Below are 27452 nucleotides of genomic sequence, written 5' to 3'. Positions count from 1 at the left end.
TCCTGATAATCCACAACCTAAGACGTACAACAAGAATGACTTTACTGCTAGGAAGCATGGTAAAGAAAGAGAGCCATGGATTCAGAGACCTATGCCCTTTCCTCCTAAGCCATCCAAGAAAAAGGATGATGAGGATTTTGAGCGCTTCGTTGAGATGATAAGACTCGTCTTTCTGCAGATGCGGTTAACTCATATGCTCAAGATGTCTCTGTATGCCAAGTACATGATAGATATCGTGACTAATAAACGGAAGATACCAGATCTTGAGATCTCCACCATGCTTGCCAATTACACTTTCAAAGGTGGAACTCCTAAGAAACTTGGTGATCCCGGAGTGCCCACTATACCTTGCTCCATTAAAGGAAACTACGTAAGAACTGCCTTATGTCACCTTGGAGCCGGTGTTATTGTTATGTCGCTCTCTCTTTATCGTAGACTTGAGTTGGATAAGTTGACACCCACTGAAATTTCTCTGCAAATGGCCGACAAATCAACTGCTTTCCCTATCGGCATTTGCGAGGATGTGCCTGTTGTGGTTGCTAATACCACTATCTTAACAGACTTTGTTATATTGGATATTCCCGAGGACGATGCCATGGCTATCATCCTCGGAAGACCCTTTTTAAACACTGCAGGGGCTATTATAGATTGCAACAAAGGCAATGTCAATTTCCATGTCAACGGTAATGAGCACACAGTGCACTTTCCGAAGAAACGATATCTAGTACATTGCATCAATGCTATCAAAAAGACTTCATCGATTCTTATTGGGAGCTTTGAATGCCCTATTCCTCGTGTCAATATGAAGTATGACTTGCTTGTTGGGGAGATACTTATCCCCCTTGAGGTGACTTAGTGGCTATTCGGAAATTCTCCGTTCTCTCTTGCGATTCGAGAAAGTTTTGTCACAAGGACTTGATCAACCCCATTGACGGATTTCTTTCGATGACCATGAAACGTATGAATCAGAGAGTCACATACCTCTGTTTTGAGTCTTCATTTTCTGTTGCTTAGGAGAAAAATGATGGAATTAGTTTAGCCTTTCCTATTTTCTGTTTTAGCGTCCCGGAGAAAAATATCTCGAAAATAAAAGTTCTCCGATGGCCGTGAAAATTTATTATGATTTTTTCTGGAATTTTTGAAAATTTCTGAGCCTCAGAGCTGGTCAGGGTGCTTGACCAGTGGGCCACAAGCCCCCCCACCGCCACCTACCCCCTTGTGGCGGGGTGCAAGCTTGTGGGGACCACAGGCACCCCTTCCACTCATTCCAGCTCCCAGCCTCTTCTTCCACCTCGAGAAAAAATTGTTTCGTAGGTCAAACCCGTGTTCTTGCTCATTTGGCTGTGAATCGCTTCAATGATCATTATATCTATCCTTGATATGTGATACGTCTCCATCGTATCTACTTTTCCAAACTCTTTTGCCCTTGTTTTGGACTCTAATTTGCATGATTTGAGTGGAACTAACCCGGACTTACGCTGTTTTCAGCAGAATTGCCATGGTGTTGTTTTTGCGCAGAAATAAAAGTTCTCGGAATGACCTGGAAATTTACGAGGATTTTTTGTGAAATATATAAAAAAATACTCTCGCAAGAATCAACCGGAGGGGTGGAGCGACGAGCCCACAAGCCCACCAGGCGCGGGACCCCTGGCCGTGCCCAGCAGGCTTGTGGGCCCCTCGGAGCTCCACCGCCTCCAACTCCAGCTCTATTTAGTCCCTTTCGTCCGGAAAAATAATCAAGGATAAGAGTTCATCGCGTTTTACGATACGGAGGCGCCGCCACCACCTGTTCTTCCTCTAGAGGGCAGATCTGGAGTCCGTTCTGGGCTCCGGAGAGGGGAGATCGTCGCCATCGTCATCACCAACCTTCCTTCATCACCAATTCCATGATGCTCTTCACCGTTCGTGAGTAATCTCATCGTAGGCTTGCTGGACAGTGATGGGTTGGATGAGATCTATCATGTAATCGAGTTAGTTTTGATGGGGATTGATCCCTAGTATCCACTATGTTCTGAGATTGATGTTGCTACTACTTTGCCATGCTTAATGTTTGTCACTAGGGCCCGAGTGCCATGATTTCTAATCTGAACCTATTATGTTCTCGTCAATATATGTGTGTTCTTGATCCTATCTTGCAAGTTGTGGTCACCTACTATGTGTTATGACCCGGCAACCCTGGAGTGACAATAGCCGGAACCACTCCCGGAGATGACCATAGTATGAGGAGTTCATGTATTCACTAAGTGCTAATGCGTTGTTCCGGTTCTCTATTAAAAGGAGAACCTTAATATCCTGTAGTTTCCATTAGGACCCCGCTGCCACGGGAGGGATGGACAATAGATGTCATGCAAGTTATTTTCCCTAATCACGTATGACTACATACGGAATACATGCCTACATTACATTGACGAACTGGAGCTAGTTACATATCTCTCCGTGTTATAACTGTTGCATGATGAATATCATCCGGCATAATCATCCATCACTGATCCAATGCCTACGAGTTTTTCCTACTGGTCCTTGCTACGTTACTTTGTCGCTACTGCTGTCACTGCTGCTACAGTTACTCTATCGCTACTGCTGTCACTGCTGCTACTGTTACTGCTACTGTTGTCACTATTGCTACTAGTTACCATTGTTGTTGTTGCTATCACACTACTCTGCTACTGATACTTTGTTGCAGATACTAAGTCTTTCAGGTGTGGTTGAATTGACAACTCAACTGATAATACTTGACAATATTCTTTGGCTTCCCCTTGTGTCGAATCAACAAATTTGGGTTGAATACTCTACCCTCAAAAACTGTTGCGATCCCCTATACTTGTGGGTTATCAATATCTTATAGTTCTTCATGAAGCTCTAGCAGCTTAGTGACAGTGACTTTGGAGAACCATCACTATCCCATCTAGAAGATTAACTCCCACTTGATTCAAGCGATTTGTTGTACTTAGACAATCTGAGAACATGCTCAACGATTTGAGCTTTTCTCCTTTACTTTGTAGACAAAGAATCTTGTTGGAGGTCTCTTACCTCTCAATAAGGGCACAATCAGGAAATCTCAATTTCATCTCTTATAACATATCTTATGTTCCACGACGTTTCAAAATGTCTTTGGTGCCTTGCTTCTAAGCCATTAAGTATTATGCACTGAACTATCACGTAGTCATCAAAAACGTGTATGTCAGATGTTCGCAACATCCACAGACGACGCTCGAGGTGCAGCACACTGAGTGGTGCATTAAGGACATAAGCCTTCTGCGCAGCAATGAGGACAATCCTCAGCTTTACGGACTCGGTCCACAAAGTTGCTACTATCAACTTTCAACTAAATTTTCTCTAGGAACATATAAAAACAATAGAGCTATAGCACAAGCTACATCGTAATTCGCAAATACCATTAGACTATGTTCATGATAATTCATTCAATTAATCATATTACTTAAGAACTCCCACTCAAAAGTAGATCTCTCTAGTCATTTGAGTGGTACATGATCCAAATCCACTAACTCAAGTCAGATCATCACGTGAGTTGAGAATAGTTTCAGTGGTAAGCATCTCTATGCTAATCATATCAACTATACGATTCATGCTCAACCTTTCGGTCTCATGTGTTCCGAGGCCATGTCTGTACATGCTAGGCTCTTCAAGCTTAACCCAAGTGTTCCACGTGTGCATCTGTTTTGCACCCGTTGTATGTGAACGTTGAGTCTATCACACCCGATCATCACGTGGTATCTCGAAACGATGAACTGTCGCAATGGTGCATAGTCGGGGAGAACACAATTTCGTCTTGAAATTTTAGTGAGAGATCACCTCATAATGCTACCGTTGTTCTAAGAAAAATAAGGTGCATAAAAGGATTAACATCACATGCAATTCATAAGTGACATGATATGGCCATCATCATGTGCTTCTTGATCTCCATCACCAAAGCACCGACACGATCTTCTTGTCACCGGTGCCACACCATGATCTCTATCAACGTGTCGCCATCGAGGTTGTCGTGCTACTTATGCTATTACTACTAAAGCTACGTCCTAGCAATATAGTAAACGCATCTGCAAACACAAACGTTAGTTTAAAGACAACCCTATGGCTCCTGCCGGTTGCCATACCATCGACATGCAAGTCAATATCACATCACGTCATTGGCCACATCATATCACAAGCATACCCTACAAAAACAAGTTAGACGTCCTCTAATTTGTTGTTGCATGTTTTACGTGGATGCTATGGGTATCTAGTATGATCGTATCTTACTTACGCAAAAACCACAACGGAGATGTGCAAATTTCTATTTAACCTTTCCAAGGGTCGCCTCGGTCAAAACCAATTCAACTAAAGTTGAAGAAACCGACACCCGCCAGTCATCTTTATGCAACGAGGTTGCATGTCAAGCGATGAAACCAGTCTTTCATAAGCGTACGAATAATGTCGGTACGGGCCGCTTCAATCCAACAATACCGTTGAATCGAGAAAATACTAAGGAGGGCAGCAAATCGAACATCACCGTCCACAAAACCCTTTGTGTTCGACTCGATATAACATCTACGCATGAACCTAGCTCATGATGCAACTGTTGGGGAACGTTGCATGGGAAACAAAAAATTTCCTACGCACACGAAGACCTATCATGATGATGTCCATCTATGAGTGGAGATTGGATCTACGTACCCTTGTAGATCACACAGCAGGAAGCGTTAAGAAACACGGTTGATGTAGTGGAACATCTTCACGTCCCTCGAACCGTCCCACGAACCGTCCCGCGATCCGTCCCACTATCCGTTCCGATCTAGCGTCGAACGGACGACACCTCCACGTTCAGCACACGTACATCTCGACGATGATCTCGACCTTCTTGATCCAGCAAGCAAGACGGAGAAGTAGATGAGTTCTCCGGTAGCATGGCGGAGCTCCAGTGGTGGTGAAGGATCTACTCCTTTAGGGCTCCGCCCAAGCTTCGCAGAAATACGATCTAGAGGTAAAACTATGGTGTCTAGATCTGAGTTGCACGTGGCAAAAGTTGTGTCAAATCAGCCCTAAATCACCACTATATATAGGAGGGAGGGGGAGGATGCTTGCCTTGAGGGCCAAGCCCTCAAGGGTGCGCCGGCTAGGGAGGAGGAGGAGTCCTACTCCATTCCTAGTCCAACTAGGATTGGAAAATGGAGTCCTTCTCTTCCTTGCCACCTTTCTTTTTCTTTTTCTTTGGTTTTTCTTTCTTGGCGCATAGGCCCTCTTGGGCTGTCCCACCAGCCCACTAAGGGCTGGTGCGCCACCCCTAGGTCCTTTGGTCTTCCCCCGGAGGGTTGCCCCCTTCCCGGTGAACTTCCGGAACCCATTCGTCACTCCCGGTACATTCCCGATAATGCCAGAAAACTTTCCGGTAACCAAATGAAGTCATCCTATATATCTATCTTCGTCTCCTGACCATTTCGGAAACCCTCGTGATGCCCGTGATCTCATCCGGGACTCCGAACAACATTTGGTAACCACACATATAACTCAACTATACTAAAACATCGCCGAACCTTAAGTGTGCAGACCCTGCGGGTTCGAGAACTATGTAGACATGCCCCGAGGTACTCCTTGGTCAATATCCAATAGCGGGATCTGGATGCCCATATTGGATCCTACATATTCTCCGAAGATCTTATCGGTCGAACCTCAGTGTCAAGGATTCATATAATCCTGTATGTCATTCCCTTTGTCCTTCGGTATGTTACTTGCCCGAGATTCGATCGTCGGTATCCGCGTACCTATTTCAATCTCGTTACCGGCAAGTCTCTTTACTCGTTCTGTAATACAAGATCCCGTGACTTACACTTAGTCACATTGCTTGCAAGGCTTGTGTTTTATGTTGCATTACCGAGTGGGCCCCAAGATACCTCTCTGTCACACGGAGTGACAAATCCCAGTCCCGATCCATACTAACTCAACGGACACCTTCGTAGATACCTGTAGAGCACCTTTATAGTCACCCAGTTACGTTGTGACGTTTGATGCACACAAGGTATTCCTTCGGTGCCAGTGATTTATATGATCTCATGGTCATAGGAACAAATACTTGACACGTAGAAAACTATAGCAATAAAACGACACGATCAATATGCTACGTTCATAGTTTGGGTCTAGTCCATCACATGATTCTCCTAGTGATGTGATCCAGTTATCAAGCAATAACACTTTGCACATAGTCAGAAAACCTTGACTATCCTTGATCAACTAGCTAGCCAACTAGAGGCTTGCTAGGGACATTGTTTTGTCTATGTATCCACACATGTATCTATGTTTTCATTCAATACAATTATAGCATGGATAATAAACGATTATATTTAAACATGAAATATAATAATAACTATTTATCATTGCCTCTAGGGCATATTTCCAATAGTCTCCCACTTGCACTAGAGTCAATAATCTAGTCCTCACATCACCATGCGATTTACATTGTAATAAATCGAATGTTGGAAATATGCCCTAGAGGCAATAATAATATGGTTATTCTCATATTTCCTTGTTCATGACAATCGTCTATTGTTCATGCTATAATTGTATTAACAGGAAACAGTAATACATGTGTGAATAAATAGATTACAATGTGTCCCTAGAAAGCCTCTAGTTGGCTAGCTCGTTAGTCAATAGATGACCATGGTTTCCTGATCATGGGCATTAGATGTCATTGATAACGGGATCACATCATTAGGAGAATGATGTGATGGACAAGACCCAATCCTAAGCCTAGCACTAGATCGTATTGTTCGTATGCTAATGCTTTTCTAATGTCAAGTATCTTTTCCCTCGACCGTGAGATTGTGCAACTCCCGGATACCGTAGGAGTGCTTTGGGTGTATCAAACGTCACAACGTAACTGGGTGACTATAAAGGTGCACTACGGGTACCTCCGAAAGTGTCTGTTGGGTTGGTACGAATCGAGATCGGGATTTGTCACTCCATGTGACGGAGCGATATCTCTGGGCCCACTCGGTAGAACATCATCATGAGCTCAATGTGACTAAGGAGTTAGTCACACGATGACGTGCTACGGAACGAGTAAAGAGACTTACCGGTAACGAGATTGAACAAGGTATAGGTATACCGATGATCGAATCTCGGGCAAGTTCTATACCGACAGACAAAGGGAATCGTGTACGGGATTGATTGAAGCCTTGACATCGTGGTTCATCCGATGAGATCATCATGGAGCAAGTGGGAGCCACCATGGGTATCCAGACCCCGCTGATGGTTATTGGCCAAAGAGGTGTCTCGGTCATGTCTGCTTGTCTCCGGAACCCGTAGGGTCTACACACTTAAGGTTCGATGACGCTAGGGTTATAGGGAATTGTTATACAAGGTTACCGAAAGTTGTTCGGAGTCCCGGATGAGATCCTGAACGTCACGAGGAGCTCCGGAATGGTCTGGAGGTAAAGATTGATATATAGGACGGATGGTTTCGGATACCGGAAGTGTTTCGGGCATCACCGGTAACGTACCGGGACCACCGGGACCACCGGAGGTGACCCCGGGGGCCACCGAAGGCGGGCAACGACCCCGGGAGGTAAGGTGGGCCAAGTGGGGTTGGGAACCAGCCCCTAGGTGGGCTGGTGCGCCTCCCCACTCAGCCCATTGCGCAAGGGAGAGAAAAGGGGGGGGGGCAAACCCTAAGCCAGGTGGGCCTAAGGCCCACCAGTTGGTGCGCCACCCCCTCCTCCCCCCTCTGGCCGCCGCACCTCCCATCTGGGGGGGGGCTGACGCACCCCCTAGGGTGGGAACCCTAGGGGTGGCACCCCCTCTCCCCTTCCCCTATATATAGTGGGCACTTTTGGCCATTGGAGATTAGACTTTTCCCTCTCCCTCGGCGCAGCCCTGCTCTTCTTTCTCCTCCTCTCTGTCGGTGCTTGGCGAAGCCCTGCCGGGAGACCTCGTCTCTCCTTCGACACCATGCCGTCGTGCTGCTGGAGTTCTTCCCCAACCTCTCCCTCCTCGCTGGATCAAGGTGCGGGAGACGTCACCGGGCTGCACGTGTGTTGAACGCGGAGGTGCCGTAGTTCGGCACTAGATCGAAATCGCTGCGAGTACGACTCCATCAACCGCGTTCTAGCAACGCTTCCGCTTAGCAATCTTCAAAGGTATGAAGATGCTCTTACCCCTCTCTCGTTGCTGGTCTCTCCATAGGAAGATCTGAATATGCATAGGAAAATTTTGAATTTATGCTACATTACCCAACAGTGGCATCCGAGCCAGGTTTTCTATGCGTAGATTCTATGCACGAGTAGAACACAAAAGTTGTGGGCGATGATTTGTCAATTTGCTTGCCGCTACTAGTCTTATTCTTTTCCGGCGGTATTGTGGGATGAAGCGGCCCGGACCGACTTTACATGTACGCTTACGTGAGACTGGTTCCACCGACAGACATGCACACCGTGCATAAAGGTGGCTAGCGGGTGTGTGTCTCTCCTACTCTAGTCGGATTGGGTTTGATGAAAAGGGTCCTTATGAAGGGTAAATAGCTTTGGCATATCATCATTGTGGCTGTCACATAGGTAAGAAGGCGTTCTTGCAAGAAACCCAAATCAGCCACGTAAAACTTGCAACAACAATTAAAGGACGTCTAACTTGTTTTTGCAGGGTTTGACATGTGATGTGATATGGCCAAAGTTGTGATGTTGCATGTATGATGTATGAGATGATCATGTTATTGTAATAGGTTTCACGACTTGCATGTCGATGAGTATGAAAACCGGCAGGAGCCATAGGAGTTGTCTTAATTTATTGTATGAGATGCAACGCCATGTGCTTACTACTTTTACTTCATTGCTAACGGTTAGCTATAGTAGTAGTGATAGTAGTAGTTGGTGTGACGACTTCACGGAGACAAGATGATGGAGATCATGGTGTCACGCCAGTGACGATGATGATCATGCGATGCCTGAAGATGGAGATCGAAAGAGCAAAGATGATAATGGCCATATCATGTCACTATATGATTGCATTGTGATGTTTATCATGTTTTACATCTTATTGCTTAGAACGACGGTAGCATAATAAGATGATCCCTCTTAAAATTTCAAGAACGTATTCCCCTAAGTGTGCACCGTTGCGAAGGTTCGTTGTCTCGAAGCACCACGTGATGATCGGGTGTGATTGATTCTAACGTTCGCATACAACGGGTGTAAGCCAGATTTACACACGCGAAACACCTAGGTTGACTTGACGAGCTAAGCATGTACAGACATGACCTCGAATACAAGAGACCGAAAGGTCGAACATGAGTTGTATGGTTGAATATGATCTGCATGGAGTTGCTCACCATGGTGACTAGTCCGTCTCACGTGATGATCGGACACGGGTTAGTCAACATGGATCATGTATCACTTAGATGACTAGAGGGATGTCGATTTAAGTGGGAGTTCATACTTAATTTGATTAAATGAACTTAATTGTCATGAACTTAGTCTAAAAGTTGTCTTTATAAATATTGTAGATGTCCAACGTCAACCTCAATGTCAACGCATTCCTAGAGAAAAACAAGCTGAAAGATGATGGTAGCAACTATGCGGACTAGGTTCACAACTTGAAGCTCATCCTTGAAGCAGCTAAAAAGGCTTATGTTCTTGATACGCCGCTAGGTGACCATCCCGCTCCTGCAGCAGCCCAGGACATTCTGAATGTCTGGCAAACACGGAGTGATGACTGCTCTCTGGTTAGGTGTGGCATGTTATACAGTTTAGAAACGGGGCTCCAAAGGCATTTTGAGCAACACGGGGCATATGAGATGTTCCAGGAGCTGAAGCTAGTTTTTCAAGCTCATGCCCGTGTCGAGATATATGAAGTCTCCGACAAGTCCTTTAGCTGTAAGATGGAGGAGAACAGTTCTGTCAGTGAGGACATACTCAAAATGTCTGGGTTACACGGTCGTCTGACTTCCCTTGGAGTCGAACTTCCGGATGATGCTATAATTAACAGAATCCTCGAGTCTCTCCCACCGAGCTACAAAGGCTTTGTGCTTAACTACAACATGCAAGGGATGGAGAAGACCATTCCCGAGTTGTACTCGATGCTCAAGTCTGCAGAAGTAGAAATCAAGAAAGAGCATCAAGTGTTGATGGTCAACAAGACCACTAGTTTCAAGAAAGGCATGGGTAAGAAGAACTTCAAGAAAGACGGCAAAGCTGTTGCCGCGCCCGGTAAGCCAGATGCTGGGAAGAAGAAAAAGAATGGACCCAAGCCTGAGACTGAGTGCTTCTATTGCAAGGGAAAAGGTCACTGGAAGCGGAACTGCCCCAAATACATAGCGGACAAGAAGGCCGGCAACGTTAAAGGTATATGTGATATACATGTTATTGATGTGTACCTTACCAGCGCTCGTAGTAGCTCCTGGGTATTTGATACCGGTGCTGTTGCTCACATTTGCAACTCAAATCAGGAACTGCGGAATAAGCGGAGACTGGCCAAGGACGAGGTGACGATGCGCGTCGGAAATGGTTCAAAGGTCGATGTGATCGCCGTCGGCATGCTACCTCTACATCTACCATCGGGATTAGTTTTAAACCTTAATAATTGTTATTTAGTACCAGATTTAAGCATGAACATTGTATCAGGGTCTCGCTTAATGCGAGACGGCTACTCATTTAAGTCAGAGAATAATGGTTGTTCTATTTATATGAGTGATATGTTTTATGGTCATGCTCCGCTGGTGAATGGTTTATTCTTGATGAATCTCGATCGTGATGTTACACATATTCATAGTGTGAGTACCAAAAGATGCAAAGTTGATAATTATAGTCCCAAATACTTGTGGCACTGCCGCCTTGGTCATATCGGCGTTAAGCGCATGAAGAAGCTCCATACTGATGGACTGTTAGAGTCTCTTGACTTTGAATCATTTGACGCATGCGAACCGTGCCTCATGGGCAAGATGACTAAGACTCCATTCTCAGGAATAATGGAGAGAGCAACCGACTTATTGGAAATAATACATACTGATGTGTGTGGTCCAATGAACGTTGAAGCTCGCGGTGGCTATCGTTATGTTCTCACTCTCACCGATGATTCGAGTAGGTATGGGTATATCTACTTGATGAAGCACAAATCTGAGACATTTGAAAGGTTCAAGGAATATTAGAGTGAGGTTGAGAATCAACGTGACAGAAAAATTAAATGTCTACGATCTGATCGTGGAGGAGAATATTTGAGTCACGAGTTTGGCACACACCTAAGGAAGTGTGGAATCGTTTCACAACTGACGCCGCCTGGCACACCACAGCGCAACGGAGTGTCTGAACGTCGTAATCGCACTTTATTAGATATGGTACGATCTATGATGTCTCTCACCGACTTACCGCTATCATTTTGGGGATACGCATTAGAAACTACATCATTCACTTTAAATAGGGCACCGTCTAAATCCGTTGAGACGACACCGTATGAACTATGGTTTGGCAAGAAACCTAAGTTGTCGTTTCTTAAAGTTTGGGGTTGCGATGCTTATGTGAAGAAACTTCAACCAGAAAATCTTGAACCCAAAGCGGAGAAATGTGTATTCATAGGATACCCTAAGTAAACTATTGGGTATACCTTCTATCTTAGATTCGAAGGTAAAACCTATGTTGCCAAGAACGGATCCTTTCTAGAGAAAGAGTTTCTCTCGAAAGAAGTAAGTGGGAGGAAGGTAGAACTTGATGAGGTAATTACACCCCCTCTTGAATAGGATAGTAGCGCAACGCGGGAAGTTGTTCCTGTGGCGCCTACACTGACTGAAGAGGAAGTTAATGATGATGATCATAAAGCTTCGGATCAAGTTAATACTGAACCGCGAAGGTCCACAAGGGCACGATCTGCACCAGAGTGGTATGGCAACCCTGTGATGGAAATCATGTTGTTAGACAACGGTGAACCTTCGAACTATGAAGAAGCGATGGCGGGCCCGGATTCCAACAAATGGCTTGAGGCTATGAAATCCGAGATAGGATCCATGTATGAGAACAAAGTATGGACTTTGGTGGACTTGCCCGATGACCGGCGAGCCATAGAAAATAAATGGATCTTCAAGAAGAAGACTGATGCAAACGGTAATGTAACCATTTACAAAGCTCGACTTGTCGCAAAGGGTTTTCGACAAATTCAAGGAGTTGACTACGAAGAGACTTTCTCTCCCGTAGCGAAGCTAAAATCAGTCCGAATCATGTTAGCAATTGCCGCCTTTTATGATTATGAAATTTGGCAAATGGACGTCAAAACAGCGTTCCTTAACGGGAACCTTAAGGAAGAGTTGTATATGATGCAGCCAGAAGGTTTTGTCGACCCTAAGGGAGCTAACAAAGTGTGCAAGCTCCAGCGCTCCATCTATGGGCTGGTGCAAGCATCTCGGAGTTGGAACATTCTCTTTAATGAGGTGATTAAAGCGTTTGGGTTCATACAGGTTTACGGAGAAGCCTGTCTGTACAAGAAAGTGAGTGGGAGCTCCGTATCTTTCCTCATACTGTATGTGGATGACATATTATTGATGGGGAATGATATAGATATGTTGGAGAGCATAAAGGCCTATTTGAACAAGAGTTTTTCAATGAAGGACCTTGGAGAAGCTGCATACATATTAGGCATCAAGATCTATAGAGATAGATCGAGACACCTCATAGGTCTTTCGCAAAGTACATACCTTGACAAGATATTGAAGAAGTTCAATATGGAAAACTCAAAGAAAGGGTTCTTGCCAGTTTTGCAAGGTATGAGATTGAGTAAGACTCAGTCTCCGACCACGGTAGCAGATAGAGAGAAGATGGGTTATGTCCCCTACGCTTCAGCCGTGGGCTCTCTAATGTATGCCATGCTGTGTACCAGACCTGATATAAACCTTGCCATAAGTTTGGTAGGGAGGTACCAAAGTGATCCAGGTATGGAACACTGGACAATGGTCAAGAATGTCCTTAAGTACCTGAAAAGGACTAAGGAAATGTTTCTCGTTTATGGAGGTGACGAAGAGCTCGTCGTAAAGGGTTACGTCGATGCTAGCTTCAACACAGATCCGGATGAATCTAAGTCACAGACCGGATACGTATATGTGTTGAATGGTGGGGCAGTGAGCTGGTGCAGCAGCAAGCAAGAAGTCGTGGCGGCATCTACATGTGAAGCGGAGTACATAGCTGCTTCAGAAGCGGCTCATGAAGGAATTTGGATGAAGGAGCTCATCACCGACCTTGGAGTGGTTCCAAGCGCGTCGGGTCCTATGACACTCTTCTGTGATAACACTGGAGCCATTGCCATAGCCAAGGAGCCCAGGTTTCACCGAAAGACAAAGCACATCAAGCGCCGCTACAACTCCATCCAGGACCATGTCCAGAGTGGAGTGATAGATATTTGTAAAGTACACACAGATCTGAATATTGCAGACCCGTTGACTAAACCTCTTCTACGAGCAAAACATGATCAACACCATAATGCTATGGGTGTTCGATACATCACAATGTAACTAGATTATTGACTCTAGTGCAAGTGGGAGACTGTTGGAAATATGCCCTAGAGGCAATAATAATATGGTTATTATCATATTTCCTTGTTCATGATAATCGTCTATTGTTCATGCTATAATTGTATTAACAGGAAACAGTAATACATGTGTGAATAAATAGATTACAATGTGTCCCTAGCAAGCCTCTAGTTGGCTAGCTCGTTAGTCAATAGATGCTCATGGTTTCCTGATCATGGGCATTAGATGTCATTGCTAACGGGATCACATCATTAGGAGAATGATGTGATGGACAAGACCCAATCCTAAGCCTAGCACTAGATCGTATTGTTCGTATGCTAATGCTTTTCTAATGTCAAGTATCTTTTCCTTCGACCGTGAGATTGTGCAACTCCCGGATACCGTAGGAGTGCTTTGGGTATATCAAACGTCACAACGTAACTGGGTGACTATAAAGGTGCACTACGGGTACCTCCGAAAGTGTCTGTTGGGTTGGTACGAATCGAGATCGGGATTTGTCACTCCGTGTGACGGAGAGGTATCTCTGGGCCCACTCAGTAGAACATCATCATGAGCTCAATGTGGCTAAGGAGTTAGTCACACGATGACGTGCTACGGAACGAGTAAAGAGACTTACCGGTAACGAGATTGAACAAGGTATAGGTATACCGACGATCGAATCTTGGGCAAGTTCTATATCGACAAACAAAGGGAATCGTGTACGGGATTGATTGAATCCTTGACATCGTGGTTCATCCGATGAGATCATCGTGGAGCAAGTGGGAGCCACCATGGGTATCAAGACCCCGCTGATGGTTATTGGCCAGAGAGGTGTCTCGGTCAAGTCTGCCTGTCTCCCGAACCCGTAGGGTCTACACACTTAAGGTTCGATGACGCTAGGGTTATAGGGAATTGTTATACGAGGTTACCGAAAGTTGTTCGGAGTCCAGGATGAGGTCCCGGACGTCACGAGGAGCTGCGGAATGGTCCTGAGGTAAAGATTGATATATAGGACGGATGGTTTCGGATACCGGAAGTGTTTCGGGCATCACCGATAACGTACCGGGACCACCGGAGGTGACCCCGGGGGACCACCGAAGGGGGCAACGACCCCGGGAGGTAAGGTGGGCCAAGTGGGGGTGGGAACCAGCCCCTAGGTTAGCTGGTGCGCCTCCCCACTCAGCCCATTGCGCAAGGGAGAGAAAAGGGGGGGCAAACCCTAAGCTAGGTGGGCCTAAGGCCCACCAGTTGGTGCGCCACCCCCTCCCCCCCCCCTCTGGCCGCCGCACCTCCCATCTAGGGGAGCTGCCGCACCCCCTAGGGTGGGAACCCTAGGGGTGGCACCCCCTCTCCCCTTCCCCTATATATAGTGGGCACTTTTGGCCATTGGAGATTAGACTTTTCCCTCTCCCTATAATTTTGTTAAATAATTATTTCAGGTGTACAATAAGTCATTCTAACTTCCTGAGAAGATTGTTCAAAGTCCATAAGAAAAATCTCCTAGGTTTAGGAAAAAAACAATTATCACTGATTTAGTTTATTGGTTAATTAGTCTGTCGCAATATTTAACCCGATAAATTCGCTTTTCTTCCGTCTCTTCGGCTAAGCATGCCTCACATTAACAAAAGCAATTAGTGCATCATAATTGATGAATAGCACAGTGGAGGTTGGAGACAAACTAGGAAACCTGCAAACCAAATAGTGCATATATTTCTTAGCCGTTTTGCAAGGATGGTCATGCTGGAAGCACATAATTCTTATGGTCAGGAAAAAGACAAAAATGCTTTTATTTAGGGGATTTCAGCTTTGGAGTTTGCCTTATACCATCATAAGCGAAAAGCCAAAACCGAAAGCACCCTTTTTAGAAGATTTTCTGCCTTTTAAGGCAAACTGTAAAAAATGAAGCATGAACCCGAAACAAACAGACTTATTCATGTTAGGACGAATTGATTTGGATCATAAACCAACTACCGTCATTGTTGCCCACTAACGTCGTAGGTGAGAAAGCATCAATGCACAAAACAAAACGGGTCGTGTTAAATTGGGTAACCATAGTTCATGAACTGAACATTTGCACCCTAGATTTAGGCTTAATAACAAATGATATGTAAGCTGGTAATTATTTATGTTAAAAGTTCTGTTTGGGCGATTAAGTCAACTAAATACATGAACAGACTATACTGCACCGACTCTAGAGCTTTGGTGGGTGTTTTGGTTGACGAGGCAACCAGCGTTTTCTTTATACTGCAACACACGGGTATTTGCATCTTGATGAGAGGTACCGTTCATGTTCACAGGATTCATGGATTATAATCAAATTCCAACTCATTCATTTCAATGAATATAATAACGAATTGTGCATGGCCAGCTCTCTGGTCCATCTCACCACTGGATGAAGAAGTTAGCAAAAAAGAAAAGAAAAAAACTGAACCGTGCTAGTACTATATAGCACCTAGGAGTATATAACATCTGAGTTCCTTAAAAGAACTGCCCGGATGCTCAAGGACTAAAACAGTGTTTTGCATGTAACAACAATCAATGAACGTGGTTCTACTGCCGGTAGTCCAATAACTCCTCCGGGATGGGTACAGGATCCCCTCTGGCCTCTCTTATTTCTCTTTGTATCGCTCTGCATTTGTTAAGGTGACCTTCCAATGCAGCCAAAGCAAATTTAATTTCAGCTGACGGGGCATGGCCTCTCCCGGACATCTTAATGAATTTCTTGTGACTTTCCACCGCTAATTCCAATTCCTTTTGAAGCTCAAGGTTCTTCATCCGAACAAAATCCTTGCCCAATAGAAACCACTCAGGGATGGGCTGAGGATCCCCTTTGGCGTTCATTATCTCTCTCTGTATCGCTCTGCATTTGTCCAGGCGAGCTTCGAACGCAGCCCAAGCAGCATCAGTAGCAGCTTCTGATGCTTGGCCACCCCTGGACATTTCCCTAATGTTCTTGTACTCCCTATCCATTTCTTCGTATTCATGTGCAAGCTCAAACTTCTTGGACACGATGAAATCAGAGTCCACCTGCTTATCCTGGATGCATGCAAAGCACATTGTGAACCTTAGTGTATATATATATTTCACACACAGCAAATATTCACAATGAGAAATATCTCCTTTTCACAATGACAAGTATCTCCTTCGCAGAAGTACGAGAGGGATTACCTTTTCAGCTGGAGCATTTGAGCTTGAGGGTTCGGTTGGAGCATTGGAACTTGACTGCTTATCTGAAACACTGGATCTCCACCGCATCTGATTATGGCTTGTACTCTGCCAGCCTCGAGCAGAAGCATCTTGAGGGAAAGCCTGTAAGCATGAAAAGGTGCCATAGATTTTAGCGGCCCATAATTAAAACACCAAGTGCCATTAATCATTTTTCTTGATCAGTGATTTTAGCTGCCCATAATGCTGCAAACAATATGTGAATAAACTAGCATATACGGCATGGAATGGCAGACACTTCCGGCCTTTACAATGTTTGAATAAGATACCAACCTGCATCTTGCAAGTAAATGACTCTTGTGTGACCATGACAAGGAATATCCCTTCTCACAGTAAGTACCAACCAGTCAACCATAGATGAAAACAAAGGGAAACAACAAACATCTCACACACAAGAGCTGACATTACAGTAATTAAGCCACACAAGAGGAACTGTGGAATTTCCAATGTGTGTAGCAGACTCAGTTTTCTTAGCTACTGCATCAACATTAGGTAATACTGCAAACGAAAAGTCATGTTTGTTTCAGTGCGGGAAACTATGACCTTTTTGACTTATAGCATTACCTATGACAGTAGAGATGGAGAAGAATTCTAAATTATGACCGTTAGGAGTACAACTGCGCATCTACGTCTCCATGCACTGGCAAAAAACTAAGAATTGATTTATTCTTATATAGATTGGGTAGGTGGAGACATGCTAACTTACTGTGAAAACAATGCAGAAGTCGGTAGTGTTTTGAATAGCAAAAACAATCATGCAGCAGGTCCCGTGTTAGTGCAGATAAAAAAAATACTTGTAATGACGAGTCTAGTGACATACTCATATTTCACATGACCATCTAAACGGTTTCAAGAATATTGATGGGAAACTCAAAGTACACTTGGCAACGTGAATCATAACATTGTGTCAGTTATCTACTGGGCTTTAACATATGTCAGAATAGCAAAAAATTTGAAGAATTATTATGAATGTAAATAAAAGAAAACCGTACATTTGATCCACGGTTACTTGTCATTTGGTCGAGGTATGTCTGAGCATCACCCCGGGAGAGCTCAACAAAAAGTACCTGCAGGAATTGTGAAGCAGCAATGATGTCATCAAATGGTTTGACTGAGAAAAATGGATACCAAAAGATAGTACTACATCACAACGAGATGAAAGCAGTAATACCTGATCGAAAGGTTCCATTGAACCAGGCATGTCCTTGGACATTGGCAAGGCAAAGTTGGCTGAAAAGAAAATTTAAGGCAAACCTTTTCAGCTTAAAATCGTTACTAGGCATTTTACTGTAAAAGTTATGCAAAACTGACAGCTATGACACAGAAAATTTCGGCAGCATTTCCCCTTAATTAGGATAAAATCACAATTTGCATAGGATAGGAGGTTCCAGCACCACACATATCAAAAGTCAGAGACATGACACAAATATTTCATCAAAAGCATCAATATGTCCTCACAAGCATCAAAGTTGCCACATGACCATATTGGTTCATCACATTCACAACACATGGGGGTGGAGGGGAGGAGCGGAAGAAGGGGCTGGCCATCGGCTTGCTGCTTGCTGCTTGCTGCTTGCTTCTGCCGCGCGTCCTCGGCCGGAGAGGGAGAGTCTCGCTGGTGCTTGCCGCCGCGATTGTGAGGAGGGTAGAGGCCGGTACCTCCCTCCGGCGCCGCGTGGGGAGGAGGTCGGGGGGCAGGGATCGGCAGCGGGGACGTGGAGATGTGGTGGCTGGGTCCGGTACTGGAGGTGACGGCGATGTGGAGATGCGGAAGGAGGCGGGAGCGGCGGTGATGTGGACTGGAGGAGGGCGGCTGCGGCGGCGGCGGTGGCGGTGATGCGGAGGGGGGCGGTGCGGCTGCCGGCTAGGCCGGGCAGGGTAGGCACTGTGCGGGTAAGATAGGCAGCGTTTTCCATAAAAAAAATTCAGGTTCTTTGTTTCCTAATTCTGACATATGGGCCAAGGGTAGAATAGTCTTTATTGAAAAAACTGACATCACCTGAGAGCCCTGTTCAAGAATTCGTCCGACTAACCAGCTAACTTGCTGATTAATCCTTACTCGTAGGGTCACCGAGTAGCCGATTAAGTGATAAATCGTCCAATTAATGGATTAAATGGTCGATTAACTTGTCAATTAGTCTATTAATCCCCTACTCGTGAGCCAACCGAGCAGTTACCAGTTAACGATTTCCTCAACAATGCTTGAGAGAGAGAGCTTGTACACGGTCAACTAGAGTGTAAAAATAATAATAATAATAATAATAATAATAAATCGATGGCATATTTGGGAAAGGGAAATTTTGAGTGGAACTCACCCTAAAAAAACCTGTAAGTGTATTGCTTAAGCTTTTATTTTCATGGAACAATCACTAGTAGAAGAAGTATAAAATAAGGCCGAGTGATGCATTGTTCTTCAGTTGAGATTACAGGAAATGACATATGGCACCGACCGGATGGTAATGTAATCTTGCGGGGAGGTTCAGCTTAGAGAGTTACTGCTTTAGTTAGACTAGATGGTGGGTTAGGTAATGGGCACCCGAAAGAAAGACACGTACGACAGTCAAGGGGAAGAGTCAGGTTCTGTACTGTATTGAAGATTCAGAGGGACAAACTGAACTGGCAAGCTTCTTTCGTCTCTCATTGATGAAAAGATGAAAAGGATTTACTCCACTAGTTACCTGCCATCTTGTTAACCGTATCATCTGGCACTTCCTTCCACGTTTGAATGAATCGCTTCGATGACCTGGATTTTCGTTCAGCAGGCGCCGGAAAAACAACCACAGCCATCTGCAACAATGCAGTATGGTAGTAATACAAGGTTCAGTTTTACACCTGCCCATCATATCCATTTGAATTTTGAACCACCACCCTATCCAACAACACTTTTCATCCAACAAATGCAAACACACATTAGAAAAACTACTTACTTTGCAACCATAACTGGAGAAGTTGTTCAAAAGACGAATGCGTGCGATTCTTTCGAGGTTGGTCTGGTCGATAATGTAATTGCGAGGGACGCTTGCAGCTCTGCCCATCAATCCTTCCACAACTTTAGCAGCACGGTCCAGCCAGCTATCCAAGCGCTCTTCGTAGAATGGATTGCTCAACAGCCCTGACATCTGCAACAACAAGACAAGAGTAAGCTAGCTGAAAAAAAAACAACTCCAAGTAGAAACCTTCAATTGATCCAATGGATGTAATGTATGGTTTGCAGCACAACCTTCAGTTGATCCAATGCAAGGTTCAATCCGACAATGATGAAGCGCTTCTCGGGAGATTCCCTGACAAACTTCTCTGCCCAAGTCGTCTTCCCGGAAGCCGGGAGGCCAACCATCATCAGGACCTCACACTCCTTCTGCTCTGCAAACACAGGCCCATACACTCCATTGCCATGCGCCAAAGCTGAGCTCCAGGGCTGGTAGCCATTGACCGGCTCCAGCCCGTCCTCCATGCCAAACTGCATCTCCACGATGAAATTCTTCAGAAGCACGTGAGGGAACATTGCCGACTCCCACGGCCTCGGCCCCGCAGCCGCAGGAGCATCAACCAGGCCAAACCCCTTCTCGCTGGAAAAGGCATCGAAAGATTGGGCTTCCCCAAGCCACTCTCTGTTTTTGCAGAACCCGATCGACGCCCTGGGCCTGGAATCCAGGTCCACCGCGCAGATGACGGTATCCCCGACCCCAAAATCGGCGCCGTAGTCCATCAGCTTGCCGTCGTGGGAGAGCTTACCGGTGCTCTCGAATGCGAAGCTGTGGCCGCCGGCCTCCCCGAGGCTGCCCACGGCGTCGTCCCCCCTTGAGACGCCGACGCGGCAGAGGTGCCGCTGGCAGGCCTCCGTGTCGTCCATCTCCACGGGCTGCTCCGCCACCACCCTGCACCCGAAGCAGTACCGCCCGCCGCGCCGGACCCCCGCCGTCGCGCGCGCCCCCGACCAGCAGTAGGCGAACCCGCCCCCGTGCAGCGCGTGCCCCCGGAGCCCGCCATGGTCGACGACGAAATCTGGGGAGAGAGAGAGACGAGGCGCGTGACCACCGGAGTTGAGCGAGCGCTTGGAGAATTTCGGCGGATATGGGAACGCATGCACTGACCGAGGTTGCAGTCGTCCGGGTTGAGCTGCACGCGCGCCGGCGCAGCCTGGGCGTCGTCATGTCGCGGGCGCTTGGCTAGCTGCTTGCTCTCGTCGCGTGTACTCGCCATTGGCAGTTTGGCACCGGTGATTTCTTGGCTTCTTGGCAGGGAGGACGAACCAAGCCGGCAAGCAGTTACGTTTGGCGGGAGATTGGATTCGAGACCGTATAACAGGCAGGGCGCCCGGCCTTTGTACTGGACATGGCCCCCGAGACTAAGGGCCCCCAATATTTGCTCCGGCCTTTGTACTGGACATGGCCCCCGAGACTAAGGGCCCCCAAAATTTTCTCCGGCCTTTGTACCGGACATGGCCCAAAGTGGTACTACCTCGGTCCCAAATTTCTTGTCTTAAGTTTGTTTATTAAAAATAGATGTATCTAAATACTAAAACGTGACTACGTACATTCATATCTAGATAAATCTAAGACAAGAATTTTGAGACGAAGGAAGTAGTAATCTAGTAATTGATTGTTGTTGATCCCACGATCTACAAGGAAGTCCCTCGCAGATCATAAGCCACATCATAAACTCTGCCGGTGACTACGGCGGTTGATTACACGACCTCCTATTTTTCGTTAGCTACAGGCACGCTCGAGATTATTGGCTCATATGTCATCACACATCTGCTGCTTCTTGTTGTTGCTCCAGAGAGATATGCGGGACAACAATGACAAGGCTCCATCCCGCTGCGAAACACACCGGTGACCACTCTATAGGTCTTCTGTGACTTCGTCGCGCCCATAGACTGCATCGGTAAGAAGAAGATCTTCATGGGTGGGCGACTGACAATGATGGTCGCTACAAGAGCTTGTCCATGGCGGCCGAACAGGAGCAAGAAAGCCGTGTACGGCTTAAGGGCTAGGTATGGGGACGAGCTCTAAATCTGTCGCATCGAGGTAAATGTATATTTTACTATTCCATCTTTGTCGAATTAAATTGTTTAATAAACGACTGTTTGTCTGTTCTTGCAACCTAAAATTACTTTTGATTCTCCGGAAAGTTAATCAACGAAATGCAAAATAACATATCCCAACACGCTATATAATAAAATGTTAAGGCATGGTTAGTGGTTAGTTTTGTTGGATTGTTAATTCAACCCACAATAAGTTAAGAAAAAATGTTAATGTTGTGAATTTATGGATCAAAGGGAGTGGCCATACAATTTCTTTAATATGAAACACCAATGATCCTTATTGGATTTTTTGTTTGCGGTATGATATACAAGCGAAAACCTTAATATTTGCACAATGTTAAATTCATATAAGTTTGATGATTATATTTTGGGGCCTTGAGTTTAAGTTTCGCCCCGGGCCTCCAAAAACTCAAGGCTGGCCCTGATAACAGGGTTCTCTCCTACTGTCATCCTACAAGTGTGGAGACTTTAGTGTTTGCCGAGGGTAGGGCAGCGCTAGGCGCCGGTTGACTACATCAAATTTAGGTCGGTCGCCATGTAGCCGTAGGATGACCCCCCCCCCCCCCACTTGCCGTTCGATGGGTTTCGTTTCCATCGCACTAGTAGAAAACAAGGCTTTCGTCCCAGCTTGATTTACACATTAGTCCCGGTTCCATTATGAACCAGGATTAATGTTAGCATTAGTCCCGGTTTGAGCGGCAAGGGCACCGGCCGGGCATCAGTCCCGATTCAAATGGGACCTTTAGTCCCGGTTCAAGACACGAACCAGGACTAAAGGGGTTCTAATTTTTTTTCCTGTTTTTAAATTTGTTTTCTGTTTGTAGTTTCTGTTTTAAATTGCTTATATCTTTTAGGATATTTGATGTTTTTGAGTGATTCTTTTTGCATTAGATTCAAAATTCTATCTAGTTTCTGTTTGTGCCATTAGTTTTCAAAATTGAAATGTTTAAATCTGAATTTGTTCAAATTTGCTTCAAACCCAGATTGTGAATAACTTGAGTTTACAAATAGTGTTTATTTAATTATTTTTGCACCTAGTCATGTGTTAGATTGTTGTCACAGTAAGATTTATTTGGTTATTTTTAGAATAATTTAAATTAGGATTTTAATTAAAACAATATTGTTTTGCTTATATAGTTGTTTTAGTCATTTAGTTGTTGTTTTTATTATTTTTAGTTAGTTCTTTCTGTAGATTTTAACATGTTGTAGTTTTGTGCATATAGAATGCACAAAAAGTCTAGAGTTGAAATAATTTTAAAAATGCCTTTGTAACAAACGAGTTTTCGTCTGAAACCTTAATACTTCGAAGGAGATGATCCAGTTTGTACACGAAGTGCATTCTGTTTTTCCTTTACCCTCCCAACTTTTTAGCACATGCCATGTGGGTGAAATGATGATACCATGCCAAGTTTCATCCTTTTCAGAGATCATTTGTAGCACTTTTCAATTTCAGGGTCATTTAGCTCAAAAAAATCATTAAATGCATGGAAAATAGCAAATGAGGTGAGAAAGGGTTGAAAATTTATGAGGTGGCTTTGAATGATGCATATTGAGGGCACAAAAGTATGAAGTTGAAATAAGATTAAAAAAATGAAATGCCTTTGTAAGAGATGAGTATTCGTCCGGAACACTGATACTTCGAAAGAGATTGTCCAGTTTGTGCACGAAGTGCATCCTGTTTTGCCGTAACCCTTCCAACTTGTTAGCACATGACATGTGGGTGAAATTATGATACCATGCCAAGTTTGATCCTTTTCAGAGTTCATTTCTCGGGCTTTTCAATTTCAGGGTCATATAGCTCAAAAAATCATTAAATGCATGGAAAATAGCAAATGCGGTGAGAAAGGGTTGAAAATTTATCAGGTAGCTTTGAATGATGCATATTAAGGGCACAAAAAGTATGGAGTTTAAATAAGATTAAGAAATGAAATGCCTTTGTAAGAGATGAGTATTCGTCCGGAACCCTGATACTTCAAAAGAGACTGTCCAGTTTGTACAAGAAGTGCATCCAGTTTTTGCCGTAACCCTCTCAACTTTGTAGCACATGCTATGTGGGTCAAATGATGATACCATGCCAAGTTTCAACCTTTTCAAAGTTCTTTTGTCGGGTTTTTAAATTTCAGGGTCATTTAGCTCAAAAATCACTAAATGCATGAAAAATAGCAAATGAAGTTATAAAGGTTTTAATTTTAGGATGTGGTTTTGAATGGTGCATATTGAATGCACAAAATGCACAAAAAGTCTAGAGTTGAAATAAGTAAAAAAATGAAATGTCTTGATACTTCGAAGGAGATGGTCCAATTTGTACACGAAGTGCATCCAGTTTTTGCCGTAACCCTCTCAAATTTTTAGCACAAGCTACGTGGGTAAAATGATGATACCATGCCAAGTTTCAACATTTTCAGAGTTCATTATAGTGCTTTTCAATTTCAGGGTCATTTAGCTCAAAAAAATCATTAAATGTATGAAAAATAGCAAATGAAGTTAGAAAGAGTTACTCTGGGTTGGTTAACCTTAATTGTGACTCTGGCAGGGACCATGCTAGCAGATGTTGTCGTTGGTATGATTGGACTCTTGGCTATAGGGGGATTCTGAATTTTTCAAACTCTACCCCCCTTTGACCGCCTTTTTTAATTTTGTTGAAAATAAACAAAAATAATAAAATCTTTAAAAAATAAAATCCTTTGAGATGTAGTTAGGTTTTACTGTCTACTTGGAATAGAAATTTTGAGATATGAATTTTGATCGTTTTTGCAAAAAAAATGGGGAAAAAAGTAAAACGGCCATAACTTTTGCATATGACATTAAAAAAGTTTAATATATTAAAAAAGTAGAGAAAATTGGGACTCGATTTCACCCGGTCTTTCCATGTGATGTTTTCTCAAATGCTCAAAATTCCAAAGGTAAAAAAAGTTTTTTCGAAAAGAAGTTTTTTTCCAGAAAAATCAGAAAAAATAATTTTATTTAAAAATAAATAAATGATGTCATATTTGTATTCCTCACATTTTCTGATAATAATAGATATATTATTTGTCGAATTTAGATTTACATATTTAAATATATTAATTATGCCATATTAAATGAATAAATGGCAAAAAAGGAATAAAATATTAGGTTGTTTTTATTGAAATTCACTATTATTATTACTTTTTTTGTTTACTTTAATAATTGTTTGGAATTAAAAAAAATTCATGTAACATGATATCAAGACCTAAGGTTGTTTAGGACTAATAGTTTACTATTGTCAGGAAAACAACAAGTGCAGACTTGGCAACTAGGGGCGATAGAACTAGAAAGTTAAGCGTGCTCAGGCTCAAGCAGTGAGAGGATGGGTGACCAGTCAAAAAATTAGATGATTTAGAATAAGTGCTCGAGTGAGTATGGGTGATTAGAGATTAAATTGTCAAATAGTTCAAATATTTGAAAATTGGAATAAAATATAATTGGAATAAAAACAAATCAATAATATTCCAAAATAAAATTTGAAAAAAAATAAAAAAAAAATCTATCTTTTCGGGTCAAACAAAATAGACAGGTGAAGCCTTTAGTCCCGGTTGGTAACACGAACCGGGACTAAAGGTCCTCCGTCCCCTCGCCCCGAGCCCCACCACGTAAATTCTATCGTTTCGGGTCAAACAAAATAAACAGGTGAAGCCTTTAGTCCCGGTTGGTAACACGAACCGGGATTAAAGGTCCTCCCTCCCCTCGCCCCCAGCCCCGCCACGTGGCTATAACCCTTTTTCTACTAGTGTCGTCTCTATAAGCTATATGTAGCAGAAACCGTAAAAATGTTCCGACCCATAAAATAACCATCAAAATACACATCCACGCGAAAAATGCTACCTGTCAGATCACGTATGGTGACGCGACGTGTAAATTTTTTTGTGGGGGGTGGAAAAAGTTCATCCTCAACCTTTAGATTCACGGGGTGGGAGGCCGACCCGAGCTCGCCCCCTATCCGCAGCGAGATTTGGCGCGAGGGAAATTTCCGCACGGTCGTTCCGCTTCCCACCACCTTCTCCGCCATTGCCCCCCCCCTCCGCCCGCTCCGGTCCATCTTCCCCGACCATTCTTCGCCACCATGGAAGCCTCTCAACCATTCCTCACTCATAACTATGCATTTTCGTGGATAGATCTTGGGTATTCGTAGGAATTTTTTTTGTTTCCCATGCAACATTCCCCAACAGGCACATGGATGTCGGGGAGACGGCTCTTGATGGCGGTCTGTATGGTGGCTTTCTGGAAGGCTCCATGGTGGTAGTCGTGGCGATGCTTCTTGGCCATCCGAATGGCGATGGGTGAAAAGGTGGATGGTACGATCACTTATTTTGTCCGTGGCAGTGACTACGCCCAGATCTACTGGCTGGTTCATTCCACGACTGGTCAAGGTGCCTCGTGGTGGCACAGGTGAACTGTCGAGTGAAAGCTCCGCGTCTTGGCGCCGGCGCCGATGACATCTGCGGGTGTCGTTATCTTCTTGAAGGCGTTGTCATGGTTCTCCTTTCCATGGCGAGTCTTCGGGTGAAAACCCTTGTCCCTTTGGGCTCGATAGCTGTGGTGCTTGCGTTCCCCTCCTGAGGGTGTTGTCGTGGAGGTTAGGTGTCCTAGATCGTGTCATGGCATTGTAATCTGGTCGTCCTATGTTTATATGTTCGGCAAAGTAGTTGTTTTCGGTTATCACTAGTAGAAAACATTTCTTTGGTCCACGCGATGAAAGAGATTTAATCCAGGTTCTGGTACGAACGGGGACCAATGGGTGCATCAGTCCCGGTTTGTGAGGCTAGGGCGCCGGCCGGGCCAGGGTCCCGGTTTGTCTGACCCCTTTGTTCTCGGTTCCAGACACAAATCGAGACCAATGGTCCTCGCTCCTGGCGCAACACCTTTAACCGGGCCTAAAGGTCAGTCTTCTGTCCCGGTTTTGGCCACCAACCGGGACGAAAGAGATGCCTATATATACCCTCGCCCCTGCCCACCCCCTCCTTTGTTTTTTGGCCATGTGGGAGGTCTCTGTTCAACGTTCTATGCATGCACATGAGGTGTTCGATGAAATGCCCGATCCACACTTAAGCTTTCTCCTCTCCAAGCTCAAACTCCAAGCTCCATTTTCCTCAAGATTTGTCTAGGTTTGGCGGTGCACGAACTACACAAGTATTTTAAAAGGTTAGCTACTTCATCATTTCATCTCTCACTGCTAGTTCAACTTATTTCAAATGCTCTAGAAGTAGAGTGGTTTGTGGGTTTTAGTGTAGGAGTGTATGTGGGAGTTCTTTTGATTTAGATGCATAATTTGAGCTCAAATTAACTTCTTAGAGTCTGCACAAGTGTAGGGTGTCGTCCCGTCCCCGTCCTCACCGTCGTCGATCGCCCATGCCGATCTCATCGCCGGCACCACCGTGGTGAGCCTCTTGTTCTTATATTATTTATAAAAGAAAAAATCTTACTTTTATGATTTAGATAGATACTTGTATAAATTTCTACTTTTATTATTGTTTGTTATTATATAGTGCGATGATTTTGGTATCCGCCCACGTTGGCCCTCGCCCGACCTATGACTCAGATGTGGTATATTTTCTTTTATAACTATTTCTTTCATTTAGTGTTTATGACAATTATGTCGACCAACGTGGCATGGATAATTTTATCTAGGAGGTATGTGAATCGGGAATTCCAACCGGCCCTCTTGTCGAGAGGTTAAATTTAGTTGAAAAAGAAAACAAT

General features: G+C 44.4%; 1 protein-coding gene across 1 annotated transcript; it reads right to left on the bottom strand.

The window, feature by feature from the left end:
* Positions 1 to 15772: 15772 nt before the first annotated feature.
* On the bottom strand, positions 15773 to 20890 carry LOC123431125 (heterogeneous nuclear ribonucleoprotein U-like protein 1). The gene is made up of 8 exons (XM_045114960.1): positions 20782 to 20890; positions 19911 to 20692; positions 19618 to 19809; positions 19369 to 19477; positions 17862 to 17920; positions 17683 to 17757; positions 16634 to 16774; positions 15773 to 16501 (listed from the first exon to the last, which is right to left on the bottom strand). The coding sequence occupies exons 1-8, from the start codon at positions 20888 to 20890 to the stop codon at positions 16016 to 16018; spliced, it is 1953 nt and encodes a 650-aa protein (XP_044970895.1). The 3' UTR covers positions 15773 to 16015.
* Between the last annotated feature and the right edge of the window lie 6562 nt (positions 20891 to 27452).

This window comes from Hordeum vulgare, chromosome 2H (assembly GCF_904849725.1).
Source record: "Hordeum vulgare subsp. vulgare chromosome 2H, MorexV3_pseudomolecules_assembly, whole genome shotgun sequence".
Taxonomy (NCBI): Eukaryota; Viridiplantae; Streptophyta; class Magnoliopsida; order Poales; family Poaceae; genus Hordeum; species Hordeum vulgare.
This window is presented reverse-complemented; position numbering and strand designations above follow the sequence as displayed.

Excerpts from the sequence above, each read along its gene's own strand:
- LOC123431125 (XM_045114960.1), bottom strand. The coding sequence starts at position 20,890 with ATGGCGAGTACACGCGACGAGAGCAAGCAGCTAGCCAAGCGCCCGCGA. Across the intron at positions 19,810-19,910 it reads TTGCATTGGATCAACTGAAG|ATGTCAGGGCTGTTGAGCAA; the intron begins GTTGTGCTGCAA and ends TTGTTGTTGCAG. Across the intron at positions 17,758-17,861 it reads CAATGGAACCTTTCGATCAG|GTACTTTTTGTTGAGCTCTC; the intron begins GTATTACTGCTT and ends CAATTCCTGCAG.